This window comes from Trachypithecus francoisi, unplaced genomic scaffold (genome assembly GCF_009764315.1).
Source record: "Trachypithecus francoisi isolate TF-2019V2 unplaced genomic scaffold, Tfra_2.0 Lachesis_group3, whole genome shotgun sequence".
NCBI lineage: Eukaryota > Metazoa > Chordata > Mammalia > Primates > Cercopithecidae > Trachypithecus > Trachypithecus francoisi.
The window spans coordinates 98,281,261-98,306,278 of NW_022681468.1; the positions used below are offsets into that span (position 1 = coordinate 98,281,261).

Genomic DNA, 25,018 nt, shown 5'->3' on the forward strand with positions numbered 1-25,018 from the left:
TGGAGTGCAGTGGTGTGATCTCGGCTCACTGCAACTTCCTCCTCCTGGGTTCAAGCGACCTACCTGCCTCAGCCACCTGAGTAGCTGAGACTACAGGCATGTGCCACCATGCCTGGCTAATTCTTGTAATTTTTTTTGTAGAGACGGTATTTTGCCATGTTGCCCAGGCTAGTCTCGAACTCCTGGGCTTAGGCAATCCTCCTATGTTGGTTTCCCAAAGTGCTGGGATTACAGGTGTGAGCCACCATGTCTAGCCCTGCTTCGTAATTTTGGCTCCCTTGGTTTCACTCCTATCCTCTTGTACCTCTAGACTTCAAGACTGATGCTTAGTGTTGGGGTTTTGCCTGGCTGATAGTCCCTTTTCTGTTATAAATCTTCCCTACATTCATTTTGGGTTGTGGCTTTATTGCATTTTGTTCTATTTGTCAACATGCTTCCATCCATTTCCTACGTCTTTTTTTTTTTTTTCGAGACAGAGTTTCGCTCTTGTTGCCCAGGCTGGAGTGCAATGGTGTGATCTCGGCTCACTGCAACCTCTGCCCCCTGGGTTCAAGTGATTCTCCTGCTTCAGCCTCCCTGGTAGCTGGGATTACAGGCGCCCACCACCATACCCGGCTAATTTTTGTGTTTGTTTGTTTGTTTATTTTTGAGACAGAGTTTCACTCTTGTTGCCCAGGCTAGAGTACAATGGTGCGATCTCAGCTCACTGCAACCTTCACTTCCTGGGTTCAAGTGATTCTCCTGCTTCAGTCTCCCGAGTAGCTGGGATTACAGGCGCCTGCCACCATGCCTGGCTAATTTTTTGTATTTTTTAGTAGAGACAGGGTTTCACCATGTTGGCCAGGCTGATCTCGAACTCCTGACCTCAGATGATCCACCTGCCTCGGCCTCCCAAAGTGCTGGGATTACAGGTGTGAGCTAATATGCTCAGCCCCTAAGAGATTTTTAAAGGCTCTAATCTGATAATAATTTCTCTCCTATTCTCTATGCTATTATGGGTCTAATCCTCATTTTATTTCTTTACTAACATTTTAATAGTTACATTCCACTCAGATGAACTTACATAAGCTTTATTATTTTCTTTTTTTGTATGTGAAACCATCTCAACTTAGTGACATATACATTATATAAAATATTATAATTAATAAAATTGACTTCCTTTTGTTACTCAAAAGTTTTATTCAGAAACTCAAGTTTTATAAGAAAATAGACAAAAGTGATTTTTTTCTACGTACTTGTAATAAATTCTTTAGATGCTCAATTTCAATTAACGTGACTCAAACATTCAAAACAGATGACTTACCCAAGAAAATGTCAACCAGCATATTCATAGTAAATCTTCCAGAAGGACCTACATGTTTTATATTTCTTGTTCCTTGTGATGAACTATGTTCTTGAACAAATCTTATAATACTTTTCACATCATCAGTCACATCTCTTGTTTTATAATCCTGTGAATAAAAAGAGAATACTTTCTGCTATAATTAAGGTAACAATGCCTAGATAGGGTTTAATATTAACTATGGTAGATTCATCATAACCCATTTCCAGAGCAATACCAAGACTAAAAACTACGGAAATTTCAAATGTTCATTCTTATCTAAGTTCTAGAACAATTACCACTCTATGTTGTTACTGTTTCACAGAGATATAGCTTGTCTTTCAACTACCTGATAGCACTCTGTGGGTAGATGTTTAGCTAATGATAGGCTGAGTGGCATGGACCAACCAACATATATAACATACAGACATACACACACAATTTAAATCCTTCATACCTCCTAGAATAGTGCTCTGTTATATACTGGGTGGCAACCTGTGGGATGAAAAATACTGTCCAGCCACGTATATCCACGAATTCTAACCCCTCTGGGGTCTTTGGTGCCACAGTTAATGCTCCTTCATCATCTCCTATGAGTTTCCTTTCTCATTTCCTTCAGCTATCCCCAAACTTTGCCCACTTTTTAGAGCCCCCATTACTAGATGACTTTGCCTTTCTCTCTCCTAGTTCTCTCTACCAGCAATACTGACCACTCACGGGTGTAAAAAGTTGCATCATGCTTGGTGCGTCTGTGCATGCAGTTCTCCCTACCTTCTAATCCTTGTCATTTGCACACACCAATAACCCGGAGATGAACAGGTTTCTGGTCTTAAACTAACAACTGGAAGCGATTCTGAGGCCCTATCTAGAATCATTTTAAAAAGTACCCTGTCATTCCATTCCTACCTTAATTTTTTTTTTTTTTTTTGAGATGGAGTTTTGCTCTTGTTGCCTAGGCTGGAGTGCAATGGTGCAATCTTGGCTCCCTGCAACCTCCACCTCCCAGGTTCAAGCGATTCTTCTGCCTCAGCCTCCCAAGTAGCTGGGGTTACAGGCACCTGCCACCATGCCAGGCTAATTTTTTTGTATTTTTAGTAGAGATGGGGTTTCACCACACTGGCCAGGCTAGTCTCTAACTCCTGACCTCAGGTGATCCGCCGGCCTCAGCCTCCTAAAGTGCTGGGATTACAGGTGTGTGAGCCGCTGCACCTGGCCACCTACCTTAATTCTTGGTGATTGGGTATAGAGAGCTGATCCTCCTACTTTCACCTTTTGGTTCTTGATCTCCTCTGCTCCAGTGATCCTATCCTCCACATACATCAGCCACTCACACTTCCTACCTTAAGCTTGCTAATAATGGCAACTCCTTCCTTCTCAGAACACCACATCATATCTTTCCAACTCATGCCATCTGGTATTCAGACTCCAACAATCCCCTGGGAATGCCCATCTGCTGACCCTCACCCTCAGATGTCCTCCTAACTCAGCTGAAATTCCACAGTCAATCATTATAATCACTATCTCTCATAGAGCGTCAGCTCTCTTGCCCTTAGGTCACTTCACCCTATTACCTGGCAAAACATAGTGGACCCAATTCTCCATCTACACTATCCCTGTACCTATGTGGCTGAACTTGGCATTTACACGGTCAATACGTGGTCAAAATGGACTGTTAACTCGAATGGACTGTTAATGCTATAGGCAATCATTATCTTTATACTTCCCTAGCCTATCATTCCTCCATTCTCTCACAACAGAAGTCAGCAAACTATGGCCCAGGAGCTGGATGCCTGCTTTTGTGCGTAAAGTTTTATTGGAACACAGCTATGGAAGATGACTGGAAAATCGGTGTATTTATTGTTTATGTCTGCATTTAGCCTACAATGGCAAAGGTGTGAGTCGTTGTGACAGAGACTATGGCTGCAAAGTGTACATTTACTCTGTGACCCTTTAAAAGCAAGTTTACTGACCCCTGTCCTAGACAACTATTTCATACTTTCTCCCTTCTTTTCTGTCCCTTCTCTTATCCCAACTGTCAGCTAATGGCCATGCTTTAAATATCACCCATGTGCCATCAGTATCTTTTCAGAATTTTTGAATCTAATATATAACTCAATATTAGATTCCCAATTTAGGTAACCCAAACCAAACTCCTGATCTTCTCTGCCAACCAGCCTTCTGCATCGTAGCCAAGGAAAACTCCACCCTTCCAGTTACTCAGGCCTCCAGTTACTCTGGGACTCTAGCCCTCAAGTGACTGCTCTGGCTCTCCATCACCTCTTCCTCTCGCTGGCTCTTAATCCTGCTCAGCCACATGGGGCTCCCCTGCTATCTCTCGAACACACCAGGCACACCACCACCTTAGGGCCTTTGCTCTAGCCAATGTTTCTTCCAGGAAAGCTCACATCCAGAGAGCTGCCAGCTAACTCCCTTCTTCAAGATTTTGCTCAGCTCCCATCTTCTCAGTTAGACTTCCAACGACCACCCCGTCTAATACTGCATACTACACTCTACCCATTCCTCCCGTCTTTTTACTCTGCTGTGTCATTCACCACAGTTCTTATCCTTTCACATATATTTATTGTGTATATTGTTTGTAACTGGCCTCCCTCTGCTAGAGTGTAAGCTCCGCAAGGGCAGGGATTTTAATTTTGTTTAGTGATGTATCCCAAATTCCTACAACAGTGCCTGTTACACAGCCCAACAAATATCTGTTGAATGAGGGAAGTGATTAGCAATGTTTACGGGATTGCGTGGGGTGGGAGGAGATGGCATGAATTTGCCAATTCCACACTGAGAGAGATGACCCTCTGCTCTGCCTTGTGCTCCGTCTTTTTTAACTATACTTACTGAGAGTATTAAACATTTTTTTTTTTTTTGAGATGAAGTTTTGCTCTTGTTGCCCAGGCTGGAGTGCAATGGCATGATCTCGGCCCACTGTAGCCTCCTCCACCTACCAACTTCAAGCGATTCTCCTGCCTCAGCTTCCCAAGTAGCTGGGATTACAGGCATGGGCCACCATGCCTGGCCAATTTTGTATTTTTTCAGTAGAGACAGGGTTTTACCATGTTGGTCAGGCTGGTCTTAAATTCCTGACCTCAGGTGATCCGCCCGCCTCGGCCACCCAAATGGCTGGGACTACAGGCATGAGCCACCGTGCCCAGCCAGAGTGTTAAACTTCTATGAACACATGTATGTCAGTCTCCACTCCAGTCTATGAATTGGTGTACACCATGTTCACTTGTGGCTCTCCAGCATCTTGCACATATAAGTTTAATACTCCCAGATAGGTAAATAATATACCAAATGTGAAAATGCTCAGTAAGCAGTAAGTTACAGTAGACATTAAAATGTAGAATTACCATGATAGGCAAAATAAGTACCTAATGATTGAATTTAACAATTCCCAAGGGTATTTTAGGACAGATAATAGTGAATTTACCCACAAGCAGTTACTGTCATAGTTAAAAAAAAAAAGAGTAATGTAGGCCGGGCACAGTGGCTCACGCCTGTAATCCCAGCACTTTGGGAGGCCGAGGCGGGCGGATCATGAGGTCAGGAGATCGAGACCATCCTGGCTAACACGGTGAAACCCTGTCTCTACTAAAAATACAAAAAATTAGACAGGTGTGGTGGTGGGCGCCTGTAGTCCCAGTTACTTGGAGGCTGAGGCAGGAGAATGGCGTGAACCTGGGAGGTGGAGCTTGCAGTGAGCCGAGATCATGGCACTGCACTCCAGCCTGGGCGACAAAGCAAGACTCTGTCTCAAAAAAAAAAAAAAAGAGTAATGTCATTGATTTGAATTCAAACATAAAGTATGCTAGTTATTATTCTTTTGAGAATGAGCTCTTTTAGTATATTAATTAAATATTAAAAAATTAAATACTAATACATCAATCTAAATATATTAGTTTAATCAATTAAAATTTTAATATAATGTAATATATTAATAACATCAATATATATTAAATTTAAAATATTCTATCTGCTCATGTTGAATCTTTTTGGGTGTTTGCATATTAATATTTCTAAAATATTTTGTAATCATCAGTGCACATATATAAACTCAGTATTTTGGATATGTAGATGTCCAGTATATTTTTTAACACGGTTCTAATTATAAAGAAAAGATACTGCATGAAATTACTTTTTAAATGTTTGCATTCCAAATTACTACTGGAAGGAAGCTGTCTTTCCCCTGTTAATCTGTCAGAGACCACCTTTTGCAATCTAATTTGTAGCTACATTTTTAAAATTAAAAAACATTTTAATTATAAATAATTTTAAAACTTTTTTTTTACCTTTGTTTTACAGCAGTTATCACAAGAAACATCTGGGTGTTTCTTACAAAAATCAGGATTAAATCCATTTTCACCAAAATAGGCCAAAAGCTGTATTCTCCTGCATTCCGTTATATTTTCACAGTAATGTACCATGCTATACAAATTATTGAAGTGAGTTTCTCTTGTATGATGGTTTCCATCTTTTTCCACTAAAAGAGATGAAGAGTATAGTAAGATATACTTATAGGGGAAAAATAGAGAACATCACAGAAATATTTAGAATAGATTCATATAACTTTAAATATTAAATAAGAAAATTACTGTTAACAGCATTATGTCAACATGGCATTCTATATTATAATTAACTGAGTATTAATGTTCATCCTCAAGATTTTAGTATTATAGGAATAAATGTTAGATTTTTTTTTTTTCAAATCTTCATTATCCCCAATAATGATGGTTTGACTTATATTTGCTGTATTTATCAGGTGAGCATGTACTGAACTGAACATCCCGAGGAAGCAGAGCCTGAGATTATGGCAGCGGCCATGCACTTCTCTGAGTATCTGAGGTCAAAGTAGTTACACCAATGGTTCCAAAATTGTGCGCTAACAAGCCCTGGGGTGCTGTGGTGAACTCACAGAGGCAGAATATTTTAAATTTAAGGGAAACACAGCAATGCCTAACATCTGTTGAACATCACCCAAATTATTAGCTTGAGGTAGTTAATGGTATTAACATTAGATTGTGCTATATTCCTATTAGCAATATCTTATCTTTGCAAAGCTGGGTTTTTGGTAGTTGTTATGATAAAAAGAAGTATCTCAAGAAAATCAATGTGAAACAGGAAATGAGGGTGGCAGTGTCTGATTTGATTCGAATGTGTGAGAACAGCAGTGGCATACTTTCCATCAGTAAGCAACTGTCGTTCGTTACTTAAGAATTTTAACACCAGGTATGGTGGCTCATGCCTGTAATCCTAGCACAGAGGCCAAGGTGGGCAGATCACCTGAGGTCAGGAGCTCGAGACCAATCTGGCCAACATGGCAAAACCCTGTCTCTACTAAGAATACAAAAATTAGCTGAGTGTGGTGGCACAAGCCTGTAGTCCTGCTACTCAGGAGGCTGAGGCTGGAGAATCACTTAAACCCAGGAGGTGGAGGTTGCAGTGAGCTGAGATCACGCCACTGTACTCCAGCCTGGGCGACAAGAGTGCAACTCTGTCTCAAAAAAAAAAAAAAAGAAAAGAATTTTTTAAAAATATTATTTTTTCTTCCAGTTTATGAGTATTTTCCCCCCAAATAGTTGCTGTCATCAGGACTTAAATATCTATTAAATTGTCTGGGCCTAAATTTTTTTTTTTTTTTTTGGCCTTGGCCTCCCAAAGTGCTGGGGTTACAGGTGTGAGCCACCATGCCTGGCCATGTTTGGGCCTAGCTTTAATATAGATTTAAAAAAAACACAAAAATGGGCAAATCAAGTGTAAATATTTCATTTTCTTCACTGAGAATCACTTTGGTATAGTGCAAGGAAATGGACTTTGGAATCAGATGAACTTGGGTTCTGTCAGGGCTCTACCATTTACTAGTTTTGCATTTCATTTTCCTCCTCTGTAAAATGAGGAAAGCAAAGGTCTTATCTCTGAGGGTTATTGTGGAGATGAAATTAGTTGATGATGTATGTAAGGCATTTAGAACGGCACACAGGAAGTGCTAAATAAATACTATCTATAATAATCACCATTGTTATACTACTACTACAACTACTCCTATTGCTCCTGCTACATCAGTCATCTTGAGGAAAAGTTACAAAACCTTTCTGAAGCTCACTTTTTATGGGAGTACCTCTACATCACAAGTTAGTTGTTTTGAACAAATAAGGTAATGAGGTGATATATGCAGTGTTGGGCACAATGCTTGGTAAGTGCCATTTCCCATGCTCAGTACTTCTGCCAGAGTTAATTTAAAAGTGGTCTTGGCTGGGCATGGTGGCTCATGCCTGTAATCCCAGCACTTTGGGAGGCTGAGGCAGGCAGATCACTGGAGGTCAGGAGTTTAAGACCAGCCTGGCCAACGTGGTGAAACCCTGTCTCTACTAAAAATACAAAAATTAGCTGGGCGTGGTGGCGGGCACCTGTAATTCCAGCTACTCGGGAGGCTGAGGTAGGAGAATTGCTTGAATCTGGGAGGCAGAGGTTGCAGTGAGCCGAGATCACGCCACTACACTTCAGCCTGGGCAACAAGAGCAAGACTCCGTCTCAAAAAAAAAAAGAGAGAGAAAAAAAACAGTGGTCTCAAAAGAAATACATATATTTATGAAATATATTTAACTCTCACAACCCAGGAGAAAAATGAGCAAAGAATGTAATAAAATTTTAAAATATGTATTCACTTTCACCCAGCAAGTTTAAGTTTAGAAATTTATCCTATAAGGCCGGGGGTGGTGGCTCACGCCTGTAATACCAACACTTTGGGAGGCTAAGGTAGGCAGATCACCTGAGGTCAGGAGTTCGAGACCAGCTGGGACAACATGGTGAAATCCCTGTTTCTACTAAAAATACAAAAATTAGCTGGGCGTGGTAGCACATGCCTGTAGTCCCAGCTACTCTGGAGGCTGAGGTGAGAGAATTGCTTGAACCCGGGAGGCGGAGGTTGCAGTGAGCCAAGATTGTGCCACTGCACTCCAGCCTGGGTGACCAAGTGAGACTTGGTCTTAAAAAAAAAAAAAAATTATCTTGTATAAATAATTGCAAAAATGCCCAAAGATATTTGTATAGGGATGTTCAATACTGCATTGTTGATAACAGTGAAAAACAATAAACAAGATCTAGTAAGAGGGGACTAGTTTAATAACCATGGAATAACCACACTATGGAATTCTAGGTAGTCAGGCTATATGTATTCATTGGAATAATTACATCCTATTGTTGACTGACAAAAATCGGATCATTATATAATTCCATTTATATTTTAAAAGATGTGCATTTGGAAAAGGTACATACCAAATACAAGATATTGCCTGCCTTTAATGGGAGAGGATGGATGAGACAAGACAGACTATGGGGTGGTGGGGAGGGGTTTAGCTCGATTGATTGTGTTTTATTTCTTAACCCAGATGGTGGTATATGACAGCTCATTATTTTCTCCTTTTTATCTTCCTGCATGTTTGAAATATGCATGTTTGTTACATGCAAGAACGGATGCAGAAATTGGGTCTGAAAGGATACAAAGGAAACCAATAACTAGAGTTATTTTTGGGGCAAAACTATAAGGCATAGTTTGTAAATTTTCTGCCTTGTACACATCTGTATCATTTGAGTTTTACATAATAAGTACTTACCACTTTTACAATAAAAATGAACTAAAATAAAATTGCCAATCTGTATAAACACCTCTATTTTTCTACGATTATTTAAGGAAAACTGGACCAGAAGTACCACAATAGCAGGAGTAGATTACTATCATGAGACCAAAGATGATAGAATGTCTCTGCAATGGAGCCCAGCTTACTCATTATAAGTCTTTTCAGTCTGGTCACATCATGATAGGTATAGAAAAGCAGGCAGTGAGATATTTCCCCATCTCTTCCAGCTCTGCCAGATTCTTGGTAGTAACCCTCCATAGATTTAGGGAGAGATGCATGAATCACAAATCGCACGTCCGGTTTGTCAATCCCCATTCCAAATGCAATTGTCGCACAGATAACCTGATATAAAAGCAAAAGCTTATTAGATTCATAAGGCACAGACTTGAAGGAACATTTTTAATAACAGATGCTTCTAAAAGCTCTATCATTTGTTTACTTTAAAATGCACACTACATAACAACCTAATATCTTAACTTGGTCCCACTATTTAGTATAACTAATATGAGTTTTTATGTTGATAACCTGCAATTCCATTAAAACCCAAGAAGGTAAAGAGAAGCTTAGCATGGCAGGCACTTTCTTGTATGACTCGGCATTCTCGTGTAAGAGAGCCAGAATCAACTGCAGTCAGCCCACGATGTGCTGCCACTGTTCTCTGTTTTTGCTACTGAGGTGTGGGGGGTGTTGCTCACACAGTCATGATATCCAGGTCACTGATCATAAGCAACATGTTGCTCAGGAGCTCCAGGGTGTTCCCAGGGCTCCTCAGAGGTCATTGCTGCTAGTTCCTCCAACGGCTCAGGAACAATGTGTTCTTACCTGCTCCACTGCTTATCATCAGTTTTCCCAATGGCACCAGCTGATCACACACCAACTCCTTCGATTCATCAGCTGATTTAAAGTCAAAGCTTGTGCAATTTTAATGGAAACTCATGTGGGTAAAAGTCTGAGAGCTACTTATACCAAAAAAAGGAAAAACACCAGGAACTGTGGATCTTAGCCCATACAAATTACTTAGTGGAAGCAAGGTGATAGTTCACTCTCAGGAGCTTGATAAATCAGTTTTCAAGGATATCCATTTCAGTTGCAATAGGAGCTATTTAACCCAGACCAAAATGTTATATCTCCAGGCAAAATTACATTTCACAAATAAAACTGCAAGTTTTTTTTTAGCACTTAAAAAAATGAATTGCTACTGCAAGAACAGTATTTCAAAGGCATCTGAAATATCTGGCAGGCAGACTGAGGCTAATGACATGATTTCAGTAACTGTGAGTACCAGCGGAAGGAACTGCAAGCTCTGGAGTATGTGGACAGTAAAGGGGTACATTTATCAACACCAGGAATGGCGGTGAGTGGCCTGTGCTCTCAGTTAGTCATCCACCTACATTTATGGCACTCTGATCAAAGGCAAATCTCCTTGGAAACAGAAAGACTATTGTAGCTTCTAGTGAAGGAGAGCAGGTGGAGAGGCTGCACAGCAAGATGTCAGCCAACAGGTCCGGAAGCATGACCCACAGGGTTCCATGAAGTCCAGGTACATCTCCCACTATCAGGGCGGGCACAGGGCTGTGAGGCACTGCCTGCAGCCTCCAGGTGAGGATGCAATGCTGGCAGCTCTTTCTGAAAGCTCTTATTTCTTGAAATTGGGAAAAGTGGCTTTGTTTAACTGTGATTTCCTTTTTTATTTCTGTGCTTTTAAAACTTCAAACCACATCATTCTTTGTGAAGAATAATGGCCAAGTTTTATTCTATCTCATGAATCTAACAAGATCAAGTCTGTCGAGCTGGTGTAGGCTAATACTATATTCTGACTGTAAGGATTAATTAGTCTGAGAGCAGAAATAATTAGATTTTTATAAACCCCTATTTTTAAACCATATTTTTGATCAAAGTTATATGTATATCTCCACTGTAGATTATTTATACTATACATAACCATTTAAAGGACTTGAAAAATATCTTTTTTTTTTTTTTTTTTTTTTTGAGACAGTCTCGGTCTGTTGCCCAGGCTGGAATGCAGTGGTGCGATTTTGGCTCACTGCAACCTCCACCTCCAGGGTTCAAGCGATTCTCCTGCCTCAGCCTCCCGAGTAGCTGGGACTACAGGTGTGCACCAGTATGCCAGGCTAATTTTTGTGTTTTTTTGTAGAAACAGGATTTCACCACATTGCTTGGGCTGGTAGCGAACTCCTAGGCTCAAGTGATCTTCCCACCTTGGCCTCCCAAAGTGCTGGGATTACAGGTGTGAACTACCATGCCTGGCCTTTTCCTGAAAACTTTTTCCTTGTCATACATTGTTTTTATATGTTTTCTGGTCAGTTCTGTTCCACTGATCTGCCTATAATGTATTGCAAACTAGTGTTCCTGCGTTATTAGTTGTTTTGTTTTTTTTTCCAAACTCTTATTTTCACTTGAATATTCTTCCAAGCAAACTTTAGAAAAAGTTATCAAAGGTGGGGGGGGGCGGAAACACTGGCATTTGGGTTAAAATATAAACTAAAATATAAAAATTTGTCAGTGAAGACAAATGAGTGATATATTTCTGAACTTTTTGCATATCTGAAAATGACCTTTTTAGTTGGGCGAGGTGGCGGGCGCCTGTAGTCCCAGCTACTCGGGAGGCTGAGGCAGGAGAATGGCGTGAACCCGGGAGGCGGAGCTTGCAGTGAGCTGAGATCTGGCCACTGCACTCCAGCCTGGGCGACAGAGCAAGACTCCGTCTCAAAAAAAAAAAAAAAAAAAGAAAAAAAAGAAAATGACCTTTCATAATGAGCTGGGTATGAAATTCTTCAGTCCCAGTCTTCCTTCTTCCAATTCTGAAGACAGTCTTCTATTATTTTTGTTATATATTTGTTATGTATTTATTTATAACGCACTTATCTGTTTCAATTATCCTGCTTTCTTGCTTGGGTACACTCACTGTTCTTAGGCTGAATCCTTACCTCCTTTTGTCAACAAAGATAATTTCTACCCCCACCCCATTTTAATCTTTTTTCCCTTGCATTCTCAAGTAATTCACTACATCACTGATTCTATTGTCTCCACTGAGTCATTCCATTTGTGTCTTAATATATAATTCTGCTCTTAGTTTTGTTTTTCTTATATTTGGATAAACCGAATTTTTCTTTCTTTTTTTTTTTGAGATGAAGTCTCGTTCTGTTCCCTAGGCTGGAGTACAGTGGCATGATCTCAGCTCACTGCAACCTCTGGCTGCTAGGTTCAAGTGATTCTCCTGCCTCGGCCTCCCGAGTAGCTGGGACTACAGATGCCCGCCACCACATCCGGCTAATTTTTGTATTTTTAGTAGAGAAAGGGTTTTACCATAGTGGCCAGGCTGGTCTCAAACTCCTGATCTCAGGTGATCCGTCCACATTGGCCTCTCAAAGTGCTGGGATTACAGACGTGGGCCACTGCACCTGGCCATAAACTGGATTTTTATTTCTCCCTTCATCTCACCCTGTGATCTTCTTATGGAAGTTGTTGCTAGTTCATGTATTTCAAGTCTTCTTATATCTTTCTCAGGATGCTAAACTGATATCCTCTAAAATTTTGTTTTCCCAGAGAAAACAATTTTGAGAGATATTTTTCCTCTGAATCTTCAAAGTAAATACTTTTAGCCACACCAAAACTTTTCATTGGCTTCAAGTAATTATTAGTTGTTTTGCTCAAATTCATCCTTACATTTAGAGGGATCTATCCAAGGCTGGCATTTATCACAATAAGAGATGCCTAAAGTATTCTCAGGATTTCCTCCCCACCCACCTGGGTGATGGAAAATTTCTCATCTCAGAAACAGATGCCCAATATTGTTAGTTACTAGGGAAATGCAAATCAAAACCACAAAGAGGGCCAGGCACAGTGGCTCACACCTGTAATCCCAGCACTTCGGGAGGCTGAGGTGGGCGGATCATGAGGTCAGGAGTTTGCGACCAGCCTGGCCAATATGGTGAAATCCCATCTCTACTAAAAATACAAAAATTAGCTGGGTGTGGTGGCACATGCCTGTAGTCCTGGCTACTTGGGAGGCTGAAGTAGGAGAATTGCTTGAACTGGGAGGTGGAAGTCGCAGTGAGCCAAGATCGCGCCACTGCACTCCAGCCTGGGTGACAGAGCAAGACTCTGTCTCAAAAAAGAAAAAAAACCCACAAAGAGATGCCATTTCCCACCCACAAGGATGAACACATTAAAAAAGCTGGATAGTAAAAAATATTGGCAAAGATGTGGAGACACTGGCACCTCATACATTGCTGGTGAGAATGCAGAACTGCAGAGCCACTTGGAAAAGCAGTTTGACAGTTCCTCTAAAAGTTAAAGAGTTGCCATTTGACCCAGCAAGTCCACTCCCAGGTGTCTACCCAAGAGAACTGAAAGCATATGTCCATGGAAAAACTTGTACATGATGCTCACAAAGCCATTATTCATAGTAGTCAAGAAGCAGAAACACACCGGGGATGGTGGCTCACACCTATAATTGCAGCAATTTGGTAGGTTGAGGCAGGAGCATCACTTGAGTCTAGGAGTTCAAGACCAGGCTGGACAACACAGGGAGACCTCGTTTATACAAAAAATAAAATTAGCTGGGCATAGTGGTGCGCCTGTGGTCCTAGCTCCTTGGGAAATGGGAGGATTGTTTGAGATATGGTCTGCAGTGAGCAGAGATCATGCCACTGCACTCCAGCCTGAATGAAAGAGTAAGACCCTGTCTCAAAAAAAAAGAAAGAAAGAAAGAAAGAAAGAAACAAGCCAAATGTCTAACCAGCTGATGAGTAGATAAATAAACTGTGTTATATCCATATAAGAGAATATTATCTGACCATAAAAAGGTATGAAGTACTTATATATGCTTAAATACGGATAAATCTTGAAAAACTTATGCTAAATAAAAGCAAACAGACTAGGCAAGGTGGCTCGTGCCTATAATCCCAGCAATTTGGGAGGCTGAGGCAGGTGGATCACTTGAGGCCACGAGTTCAAGACCAGCCTGGCCAACATGGCAAAATCCTGTCTCCACTAAAAATATTAAATACAAAAATTAGCCGGGCATGGTGGTGCGTGTCTGTAATCCCATCTACTCAGGAGGCTGAGGCAGGAGAATCATTTGAACCTGGGAGGTGGAGGTAGAAGTAAGTCGAGATCCCTCCACTGCACTGCAGTCTGGGAGACAGAGTGAGACTCTGTCTCCGGAAAAAAAAAAAAAAAGAAAGAAAAGTTACAAAGACCACATATTGTATGATTCTATTTACATGCAATGTACAGAGTAATAAACTCTAGAAACAGGTTAGTAGTAGTTAGTAGATTCGTGGTTTCCAGGCATTGGGGGTGCGGGAAGTGACTGGGTATGAGGTTTCTTTTTATGGTGATCAAAAATTCTGGAATTAGATAGTGATGATGATTGTACAACTTTGCAAATATAGTAAAAAGTACTAACTTATTTGCTTTGAAAGGATAAATTTTATATGTGAATTATATCTCAAGCAATATTTTTTTATGAAAGAAAAGGAACTTTAGAAGTATCAAAAGAAAATCCATTTTTAAATTTCAGTCTTATTTTGATGTTTACTACCTTCAAGGTAAAAGTTTGCATTCTACATATGCATGTTTGGTTATATGCTATAAAATATTATTTCTATTATTTGTTTATCTTTAAAAATGTTACCTGACAGCCATCCTGATTAATCCACTTCTGCTGCACTTCATCTCTGGCAGAATCACTGAGGCCAGCATGGTAAGCAAGAGCAGCGAGCCCATCTCTCTGTAATGTGTCAGCCATGGTGTCACATTCTCGCCTGGAGAGGCAGTAAATTATCCCTGAGTCATCTGCCAAGAAACCAAGAGTACTGAGAAACAAGAATTTGTAACATAAACAACAACACAATTTACACTATGTTTTTAGAAATATATGAACCATAAATAGATCTCCCATAGTGTTCTTATACTGCTGGAAGACCACACACGTGAATAATTCAAGCAAGGAATTCATGTGCACTAGAAATGAGATGTGGCTTTTCATCCTGTTGCTGCTAATGACTTGTGAGTTGGACCTGGACGAACTCTGGGTTCTACTTCACACTAGATACACGTGGGCATCAAAAAGCCACCCTTGGTCGGGCGAGGTGGCTCATGCCTGTAATCCTAGCACTTTGGGAGGCGAAGGAAGGCAGATCATTTGAGGTCAGGAGTTCAAGACCAGCCTGGCCAACATGGTGAAACCCTATCTCTATTAAAAATACAAAAAAAATTAGCCAGGTGTGGTGGTGGGCGCCTGTAATCCCAGTTAGTCAGGAGGCTGAGGCAGGAGAATCACTTGAACCTAGAAGGCAGAGGTTGCAGTGAGCCAAGATCGTACCACTGCACTCCAGCTTGGAGATAGAGCGAGACTCAGCCTCAAAAAAAAAAAAAAAAAGCCATCCTTGCACAAACTTTGTCAAAAGCATATGGCAGTATGTATCAAGAGCCTTAGAAACACCTTTGACTCAGTTTCCTTCTAGGAAATTAATCTAGGAAATAAAGTGATACAAGGACATAAACAAAAGTTTTACTTCAAACTTTAAAAATTACAAAGATTTTAATGAGCAACATTAGGGAAATAAATAAAGGGAACTGTGAAATAAAATATACTATAACTATCAAAAGTGTTTTCTAAATTTTTAAAAGACATGGGAAAATGCTCATGATACAAAGTAGATTAAGGATAGAAACGTATATAGTATGCTAGTGGAAAAAAACGCATAGAAAAATACTGGAAATTAATAATAACATGATAACAGTGATTTTGCTCATTGAATGATGTTTGTCTTTTGTTTCTTCTTTTTGTTGCTTTCTAAATTTTCTTTTTTGTTTTTTGAGACAGTCTTGCTCTGTCGCCCAGGCTGGAGTGCAGTGGCACGATCTCAGCTCACTGCAACATCTGCCTCCCGGGTTCAAGAAGTTCTTCTGCCTCAGCCTCCAGAATAGCTGGAATTACAGGTGTGTGCCACCATGCCTGGCTAATTTTTGTAGAGGTGGGGTTTCACCATTTTGGCCAGACTGGTCTTGAAATCCTGACCTCAAGTGATCCACCCACCTTGGCCTCCCAAAATGCTGAGATTACAGGTGTAAGCCACAGTGTCTGGCCATCTAAATTTTCTTTAATGAGCATGTATTATATTTATTTATTTATTTATTTTTTGGTGTTTTTTTTTTTGAGACGGAGTCTCGCTCTGTCACCCAGGCTGGAGTGCAGTGGCACGATCTCGGCTCACTGCAACCTCTGCCTCCCAGGTTCACGCCATTCTCCCGCCTCAGCCGAGTAGCTGGGACTACAGGGGCCCGCCACTACACCCGGCTAATTTTTTTGTATTTTTAGTACAGACGGGGTTTCACCGTATTAATCAGGATGGTCTCGATCTCCTGACCTCGTGATCCTTCCATCTTGGCCTCCCAAAGTGCTGAGATTACAGGTGTGAGCCACCACACCTGGCCATGTGTGTTGTTTTTAGAAATGGAAATTAAAAGATATTAAAGGAAAAGTCATCTCTCTGTGACTGAGCCAAAGATCTAGATATACATGTGAAGCTATTGACATTAGCTGCCTGGGAGAGGTGGGCCTGAGCAGGGAAATCACTGACTTTTTCTTGGTGGATCTCTACTGACTGATTTGTCCACACAAACATGTACATTAATTTCTAAAAAATAAAATAGAAATAGCAAAAATATTCTCCATGGAAAAGTGGAAAGGGGGTTACATGGAAAACTACTATGAATTCAGAATCTCATTTTAGTTAATAAAACTCAAAGGCAGACAGGCTTGGGACAAGGAACTAAAACAAAAAGCTGTATAATTCAAACATTGATTGAAGCCTGAGGAAAGACATTGAAACCAAAAGTTATAATACACGTGTGCAGGAGGGAGTATTTAATATATTTTTGTTAGAATTTCTTGTTATCAAACCAAATGAGATTTTACAATTTCCAGAATTGAGAGAGTTGCAATAGTCTGCTCTATAAATAGCAAGTGAGTGCTGTCATAATGCAAAAAGGAATGTTTAATATGCAATTTTATATATCTTATTGTGGTACTAAAAAGACATTTATTTGTTACTTCTAGACAGTTAATCACATGGCTGTACTCACATGGGTAGTGTTTTCTGATCCATTCTAGGCAGTCAAATGCCACCTTTTTAGGCTTTTTCGGTAATACATAGTATTTCAGATTATGTCTGTTAAAGCTCATGCTAAACCTAAAAAAATCCCAAACATAAAATTTAGTTATTATGAGAAAGTATAACTTTCAGTATTGTTATAGACTACATGTGTCCCCCTAAAATCCTAACCCCCAATGTGATAGTTTTAGGAGTTGGAGCCTTTGGGAGATAAGGTCATGAGGAGTGGAGTTATGAATGAGGTAAGTGCTCAAAAATAAGTAGAGACCTCGCTGGCTCTCCCCACCCTCATATGTGAGTATACAAAGAGAATACTGCCATTTACAAACCAGGAAGAGGGACTTCATCTGATACGGGATCTGCCAGCATCTTGATCTTGGACTTCCTGGCTTTCAGAACTATGAGAAATACATTTTTATTTGAGCCACCCAATCTACAGTATTCTGTCTTAGCAGCCCAAGCTAATATCAAGTGATTTTTTTTTTTTTTTTTGAGACAGAGTCTCGCTCTGTCACCCAGGCTGGAGTACAGTGGCGCAATCTTGGCTCACTACAACCTCTGCCTCCTGGGTTCAAGCCATTCTCCTGCCTCAGCCTCCCAAGTAGCTGGGATTACGGATGCCCACCATCGCGTCCGGTTAATTTTTGTATTTTTAGTAGAGATAGAGTTTCACTATGTTGGCCAGGCTGGTCTCGAACTCCTGACCTCAAGCAATCCACCCGCCTCAGCCTCCCAAAGTGCTGGGATTACAGGCATGAGCCACCGGGCCCAGCCTATCAAGTAGTTTTCAGCTGAATACTGTCATTAGCAGCTTACATAATAGAACACTGAAATGGAAGTTAGGCTAAGGGTTAAAGAAAAGAATGGTGATAAAGAGGGAATGTTTATGGGACTAGATGACAAAAAATTAGGATTGTAGAAGAGAAAACACATAAAAAAGACAAAGTAAGTCAGGAGCCCAGTCTCTTGACTCCAAGATGAGGCTGACTAAAAGCAGAGATGGTTAGAATATTATTTAAAATATTAAGGAACTCATACAGGAAATACACATTTTTTTTTTTTGAAACAGAGTCTCGCTCTTTGGCCCAGGCTGGAGTGCAGTGGCACGATCTCGGCTCACTGTAAGCTCTACCTCCCGGGTTCACACCATTCTCCTGCCTCAGCCTCCCAAGTAGCTGGGACTACAGGCACCCGCCACCACACCTGGCTAATTTTTTATTTTTAGTAGAGACGGGGTTTCACCGTGTTAGCCAGGATGGTCTTGATCTCCTGATCTCGTGATCCACCCGCCTTGGCCTCCCAAAGTGCTGGGATTACAGGCGTGAGGCAACACACCCGGCTGGAAATATGCATATTTTTAGGCCATCAATATTCCCAAATTTTGCCCAGGTACTCAAGCTCATCCAACCCACAGCCCACGGGCCACATGCAGCCCAGGATAGTTTTGAATGTGGCCCAACACAAATTCATAAGCTCCCTTAAAACAGTGATTTTTTGCAATTTTTTTATAAAGCTCATCAGCTATTGTTACTGTTAGTGTATTGTTATTATTTTTTTGAGAGGGAGTCTCGCGCTTGTCACCCAGGCTGGAGTGCAAGGGTGCAATCCTGGCTCACTACGACCTCCATCTCCCGGATTCAAGCACTTCTCCTGCCTCAGCCTCCTGAGTAGCTGGGATTACAGGTGCCCGCCACCACGCCCAGCTAATTTTTGTTATTTTTAGTAGAGACAGGGTTTCACCATGTTGGCCAGACTGGTCTCAAACTCCTGACCTCAGGTGATCTGCCCACCTCGGCCTCTCAAAGTGCTGGAATTACAGGTGTGAGCCACTGCACCCAGCCAGTTAGTGTATTTTATGTGTGGTCCAAGACAATCCTTCTTCTTCCAATATGGCCCAGGGAAGCCAAAAGATTGGACACCCCTGGGGTAAATAAAGAGCTAACTGCAGGACAGCAGAAGTTGCTAAAGCCCTACTGATCATGGTCACTTTATTTTTGTTCTTGACCCCAAATAAAATGTGGCTAACTCTGAGACAGATGGGCTCCTCCTCTTCCTCTGATCTACTATTCTTGTCCCATTTCCTCCCTCCCACTTCCTCAGTGAGCTTGTTCTCTCCATTATCTCCTTTTTTGTATTTTCAGTCTGTTCTGTGAATTTTTCTTCTGTCTCTGAATATGTTCTAGGACCACCCTTTCCAACAAAAGGCTCTGTTGATCTATCTTCTAATCAACCTCTCTCTTTTCCTCCAGTGGCAAGTTTCTCAGAAGATACTTATGTTCCCAACCAACTAACTACACATTTAATTTCAATTATCATTATTTTCTATTCTCAATTTTGCCTCTACCATTCTACCAATTTTTTCCCCAAGGTTTTTAAAACTAAAGAAAGGTGACAGAATTGTTATAGGGTCCTGCCCTCCAGGTACCTCCACTGCTCCACATTTCTTTTTTTTTTTTTTTTTTTTTTTTTGAGACGGAGTCTCGCTCTGTCACCCAGGCTGGAGTGCAGTGGCGTGATCTCGGCTCACTGCAAGCTCCGCCTCCCGGGTTTACGCCATTCTCCTGCCTCAGCCTCCCGAGTAGCTGGGACTACAGGCGCCCGCCATCTCGCCCGGCTAATTTTTTGTATTTTTTTAGTAGAGACGGGGTTTCACCGTGTTAGCCAGGATGGTCTCGATCTCCTGACCTCGTGATCCACCCGTCTCGGCCTCCCAAAGTGCTGGGATTACAGGCTTGAGCCACCGCGCCCGGCCTCCACATTTCAACTATATCCAATCCACAGGAGGAGAGAGAACACTGTGGAACATGGTAAGGATAGAGCACAAAGACATCTCCATGCCTGGGTAGACAGAAGAAAGGATCATAAACTGCAGTAATCTGTGTCACGAGGGCTGCCTATATACAGGATCGGAGGAAGAAAAGATGAGGAATAAAACCACTGGCTTTCTGTTTTTGCGTCTAAATCCAACTAGATGGGCCCACACAATAGGCAGCAGTGATCTTGCTGCATTTGGTATATGCAAAGATGGGTCTTCTTTCAGACTTCACTCTCTCTGGCCTCTCTGTATTCTACTTTTTTTTTTTTTTTTTTTTTTTGAGACAGTCTCACTCTGTCCCTCGGGCTGGGTGCAGTGGCATGATACCGGCTCACTGCAACCTCTGCCTCCCAGGTTCAAGCAATTCTCTTGCCTCAGCCTCCCGAGTAGCTGGGACGACAGGCACTCACCACCACGCCCGTCTAATTTTTCATATTTTTTAGTAGAGATGGGGTTTCACCATGTTGGTCAGGCTGGTCTTGAACTTGCGACCTCAGGTGATCCTCCCGCCTCAGCCTCCCAAAGTGCTGGGATTACAGTTGTGAGCGACCGCGCCTGGTCTGTATTCTACATTGTTGGCTACCCTTACTGAAAATTCTCTATTATGTCTTACAACTTTATATTCCCATGGGATTTTCTCCCTTGCATCTCTGGTTTCTCCACTTCCACCTCTTCTTCCTTTGCTCACTCTTTAAGTGAGAATCACCCCACAGACATCTGGCTCTCTTCTCTTCTCTTCCATTATCTCCTTCAGCACTCTCACTGCCTTAAACAGCACCCAAATTTCAGTCCCATGTGTTCCAGCTTTTGCCCTTAGACCAGTGGTCTAAAATTGGGAAGCATACGTTCCTAGGGGTTCACAAAGACTCTCTGTGTATACATGAGCAAAGATCGTCTTCAACAAATTCAGACCCTCAATTTCCGCATCCCTTGGTTTCCCATGGGGCACTGGTTCTAGGGCCTCCTCGGATACATAAATCCAAGGATGCTCAAGTCCCTGATATAAAATGGTGTAGTATATGTATATAACCTATGCACATCCTCCTGTATACTTTAAACCATCTCTAGATTACTTATAATACTCAATACAATATATTAAATACATGCCATCTAAATAGTTGCTACACTGTACTGTCAGTAATTACGTAACATTTTTCTTCTGTCATGGCGGCAGGATACAGCAGAGTATGCCTACACATCACTCCATTCATGTGGACACAGCATAGCACTTGGTGCTCAGCAAATTCAAATCTTGCATTTTGAAACTTTCAGAAACTATTTTCCTTTCAAATGTGTTTGATATACAGTTGGGTCAATCTGCAGATGCAGAAACTGTGGATACGAAGGGCTGGCTGTCCTTTTCCCTAAGACTGATCTGAGAATGCTCCCACAGACAAGACATCCTGGTCAGGGGCGGTGGCTCACATCAATAGTCTCAACATTTTGGAAGGCCAAAGCAGGAGGATCACTTGTGCGCAGGAGTTAAAGACCAGTTGGGCAACAAAGTGAGACTCCTGTCTCTGTTAAAAAAAAGACATCCTGGCTGGGCGCGGTGGCTCACGCCTGTAATCCCAGCACTTTGGGAGGCCAAGGCGGGCAGATGACAAGATCAGGAGTTCGAAACCAGCCTAACCAACGTGGTGAAACCCTGTCTCTGCTAAAAATACAAAAACTAGCCAGGCATGGTGGTACATGCCTGTAATCCCAGCTACTCAGGAGGCTGAGGCAGGAGAATCCCTTGAACCCGAGAGGCGGAGGTTGCAGTGAGCCGACATCACGCCACTGCATTCCAGCCTGGGCAACAGAGTGAGACTCTGTCTAAAAAGAAAGAAAGAAAGAAAAAAGACACCCTGCTTGTCTCACCTTTCCCATTTTTCCCTTTTACAATTGTCTCACTTTCTGAAAACAAACAAACCAATCCTACTTTTCATCCATTCTGAATTTTACCACTGTGCACTCTTCCAGGATGTAAAAACCTCCAGGACACCCAACAAAGCAAAATGAAATATAGTATAGGTGTAGGTGAAATTTTCTTTAATTAAAGCACTAGAAATCCTTGGTAGGAGGGCCTCATATCTTTAGGTGTTTTACTTATTTCTGTTAAGGGTGAAGAGTAACTAGGAACAAAGTATTTTGACCCTTACTAGGATGTTGTGAATTCAGATATACTGAGAATAAGGTGGTGGGAATGAAGATGGCCTTCACTTTATGATGTTGTTTCTTTCATCTCTATAATCACAGAATGCATTACCCTGAAAGTCTTTTAGACTACTGTTAAAAAATACTTTGATACCACCTCTCTTATGACAGCATTTCTTTGCAAAAAACACCTAGAGTCCTTTTAGTGCTTGAAACGGAAGAATGTAGGCCGGGCGCGGTGGCTCAAGCCTGTAATCCCAGCACTTTGGGAGCCGAGACGGCGGATCACGAGGTCAGGAGATCGAGACCATCCTGGCCAACACGGTGAAACCCCGTCTCTACTAAAAATACAAAAACTAGCCGGGCGAGTGGCGGGCGCCTGTAGTCCCAGCTACTCGGGAGGCTGAGGCAGGAGAATGGCGTAAACCCGGGAGGCGGAGCTTGCCGTGAGCTGAGATCTGGCCACTGCACTCCAGTCCGGGCGACAGAGCAAGACTCCGCCTCAAAAAAAAAAAAAAAAAAAAAAGAAACGGAAGAATGTGTAGCAGACTGTGGCAAAAAAGGTAGTAGATTTAAGAACTGTCTAGGAATACAAATGATAAAGAAAATCTTAAAATTTATTTGAGTCGATTTGGGCTTAAGTTAGAAATGGTGCATGAGTCTCCCCACCAATAGGAATGCTATTGTGACTAGGCACAACAATGGCCTTATTGCTTTTTCCCACATTAAAAAAATATACTGTATTTTCAGAAAAGTGTTTTATTAATTTAAAAAAATCTTTGGGTCAAAAAGAGAGACAAAAACAAGTATTGGGGAGGATATGAAAAAAGTGGAACCCTCGTACATCACTAGTGGAAATGTAAAATGGCACAGCCACTTTGGAAAACAGTGTGACAGTTCTTTAAAAGGTTAAACATAGGCCAGGCATGGTGGCTTATGCCTGTAATTCCAGCACTTTGGGAGGCCAAGGCGGGCGGATCACAAGGTCAGGAGTTTGAGACCAGCCTGGCCAATATGGGGAAACCCCCATCTCCACTAAAAACACAAAAATTAGCCGGGTGTGATGGTGCACACCTGTAGTAGCAGCTACTCAGGAGGCTGAGGCAGAAGAATCACCTGAACCGGGGAGGCGGAGGTTGTGGTAAGCCAAGATTGCACCACTGCACTCCAGCCTGGGTTAGAGTGAGACTCCGTCTCAAGAAAAGGTTAAACATCGAGTTACTATATGACCCAATAATTTCACTCCTGGTGTATATACCTAAGAGAAATGAAAACATAAGTCCACACAAAAATTTATGCATGTATGATTATACCAGCATTATTCATAATAGTAAAAAATAAAAATGGAAATAACCCAATATCAACTGATGAATAAATAAAATGTCGCATACGTATACAATGGAATATTATTCACCAATAAACCGTGAAAACATTATGCTAAGTAGACAGTCACAAAAGATCACATATTGGATGATTCTGATTCTGTTTACACAAGATACCCAGAGTAGGCAAATCTATACATAGAAAGTAGATTAGTGGTTGCCTAGGGCTGGCAGGGTGGAGATGTGAGGGGAAAAGGAGATTGAACTGTAATGGGTTTGGGTGTTTTTGGAGGGTGACGAAATGTTCTAAAACTCTGGCAATGGCTGTACAATTCTGAATATGCTAAAAGCTTTGAATTGTACTTTTTAAATATGGGAATTGTATGGTATGTGGGTTATACCACAACAAAGCTGTTACTAAAAACATCTGGCATATGATCTGAATTTCTTAAAATTTGTAGACACAATTGAAAAAGCTCAGAACTGTTTACCAGTTAATTTAGTCAAACAAATTACTTTTACTAAAAATAATAAAAATGACATGAGATTAGAACATAAAGTTGTAGATCACAAATCCAATTAAAACCAAGACAACTATCTCTACTGCAAAAGGACTGTGGGTAACTAACTAAAAGCAATATTTACACAATTTGTTATAATGAAAAAGTTAATAGACCCTTGGAGTTTATTACATGTAACAAATCTTACTCTGCCTGTTGGAAAATAAGATGTTTGGAATTACCAAATATCTAGTTACAGACAGTTCCCATCAACTGATGAATGGATAAATAAAATGCGAAACACTCATACACTGGAATATTATTCAGCTATAAAAATGAAGTACTGACCAATGCACCAACATGGATGACCCTTGAAAACTATGCTCAGTGAAAGAAGCTAGGCACAAACAAGAGGGAGAGGATGGGGAGCAGCTGCTAAAGGATACCAGGTTTCTTGCTGGGGTGATAAAAATGCTCTAAACTTAGATATTGGGGATGGTTGTACAATTCTGTGAAAATACAGAAAAAAACCAACCTACTAAATTGTACTCTTTAAATGGATGAGTTTTATAGTGTGTGAATTACATTTTAATAAAGTTTTCTTAAAAGTTAGATTCTATTGTTTCTTGTCTAATGTTCTGCTGGATATTACCATTAAAATCATAAATATTATGTTTGAGGTGTCAAACTCATGTCTTTTCAAAGTGTTGTGTGAGGAAACAAAGTCAACTAGAGTTCAGCTTGCTGCTTTTGGAATTGACAATAGTTGTCATGTGATGTATACTAAATAGTTTTTTTTTTTTTTTTTTGAGACGGAGTCTCGCTCTGCCGCCCAGGCTGGAGTACAGTGGCCGGATCTCAGCTCACTGCAAGCTCCGCCTCCTGGGTTCACGCCATTCTCCTGCCTCAGCCTCCTGAGTAGCTGGGACTATAGGCGCCCGCCACCGCGCCCGGCTAATTTTTTGTATTTTTAGTAGAGACGGGGTTTCACTGTGGTCTCGATCTCCTGACCTTGTGATCCACCCGCCTCGGCCTCCCAAAGTGCTGGGATTACAGGCGTGAGCCACCGCGCCCGGCCATACTAAATAGTTTATGTGAATTGAAAAATGAGGTCAGGTGCAGTGGCTC

The 25,018-nt window shown here is 41.3% G+C and overlaps 1 protein-coding gene across 2 annotated transcripts in view; it reads right to left on the minus strand.

Moving 5' to 3' along the window:
* The window catches only part of BLM (BLM RecQ like helicase), a 109,364-nt gene that overhangs the window by 18,002 nt on the left and 66,344 nt on the right, over nucleotides 1-25,018 (minus strand). For both annotated transcript variants that reach the window (XM_033188981.1, XM_033188982.1), the window contains 5 exons: nucleotides 17,086-17,192; nucleotides 14,630-14,790; nucleotides 9,114-9,309; nucleotides 5,623-5,813; nucleotides 1,304-1,451 (listed from right to left, as the gene is read on the minus strand). In XM_033188981.1, coding sequence (XP_033044872.1) covers nucleotides 1,304-1,451; nucleotides 5,623-5,813; nucleotides 9,114-9,309; nucleotides 14,630-14,790; nucleotides 17,086-17,192 — 803 coding nt within the window. The remainder of the gene's footprint in view (nucleotides 1-1,303; nucleotides 1,452-5,622; nucleotides 5,814-9,113; nucleotides 9,310-14,629; nucleotides 14,791-17,085; nucleotides 17,193-25,018) is intronic.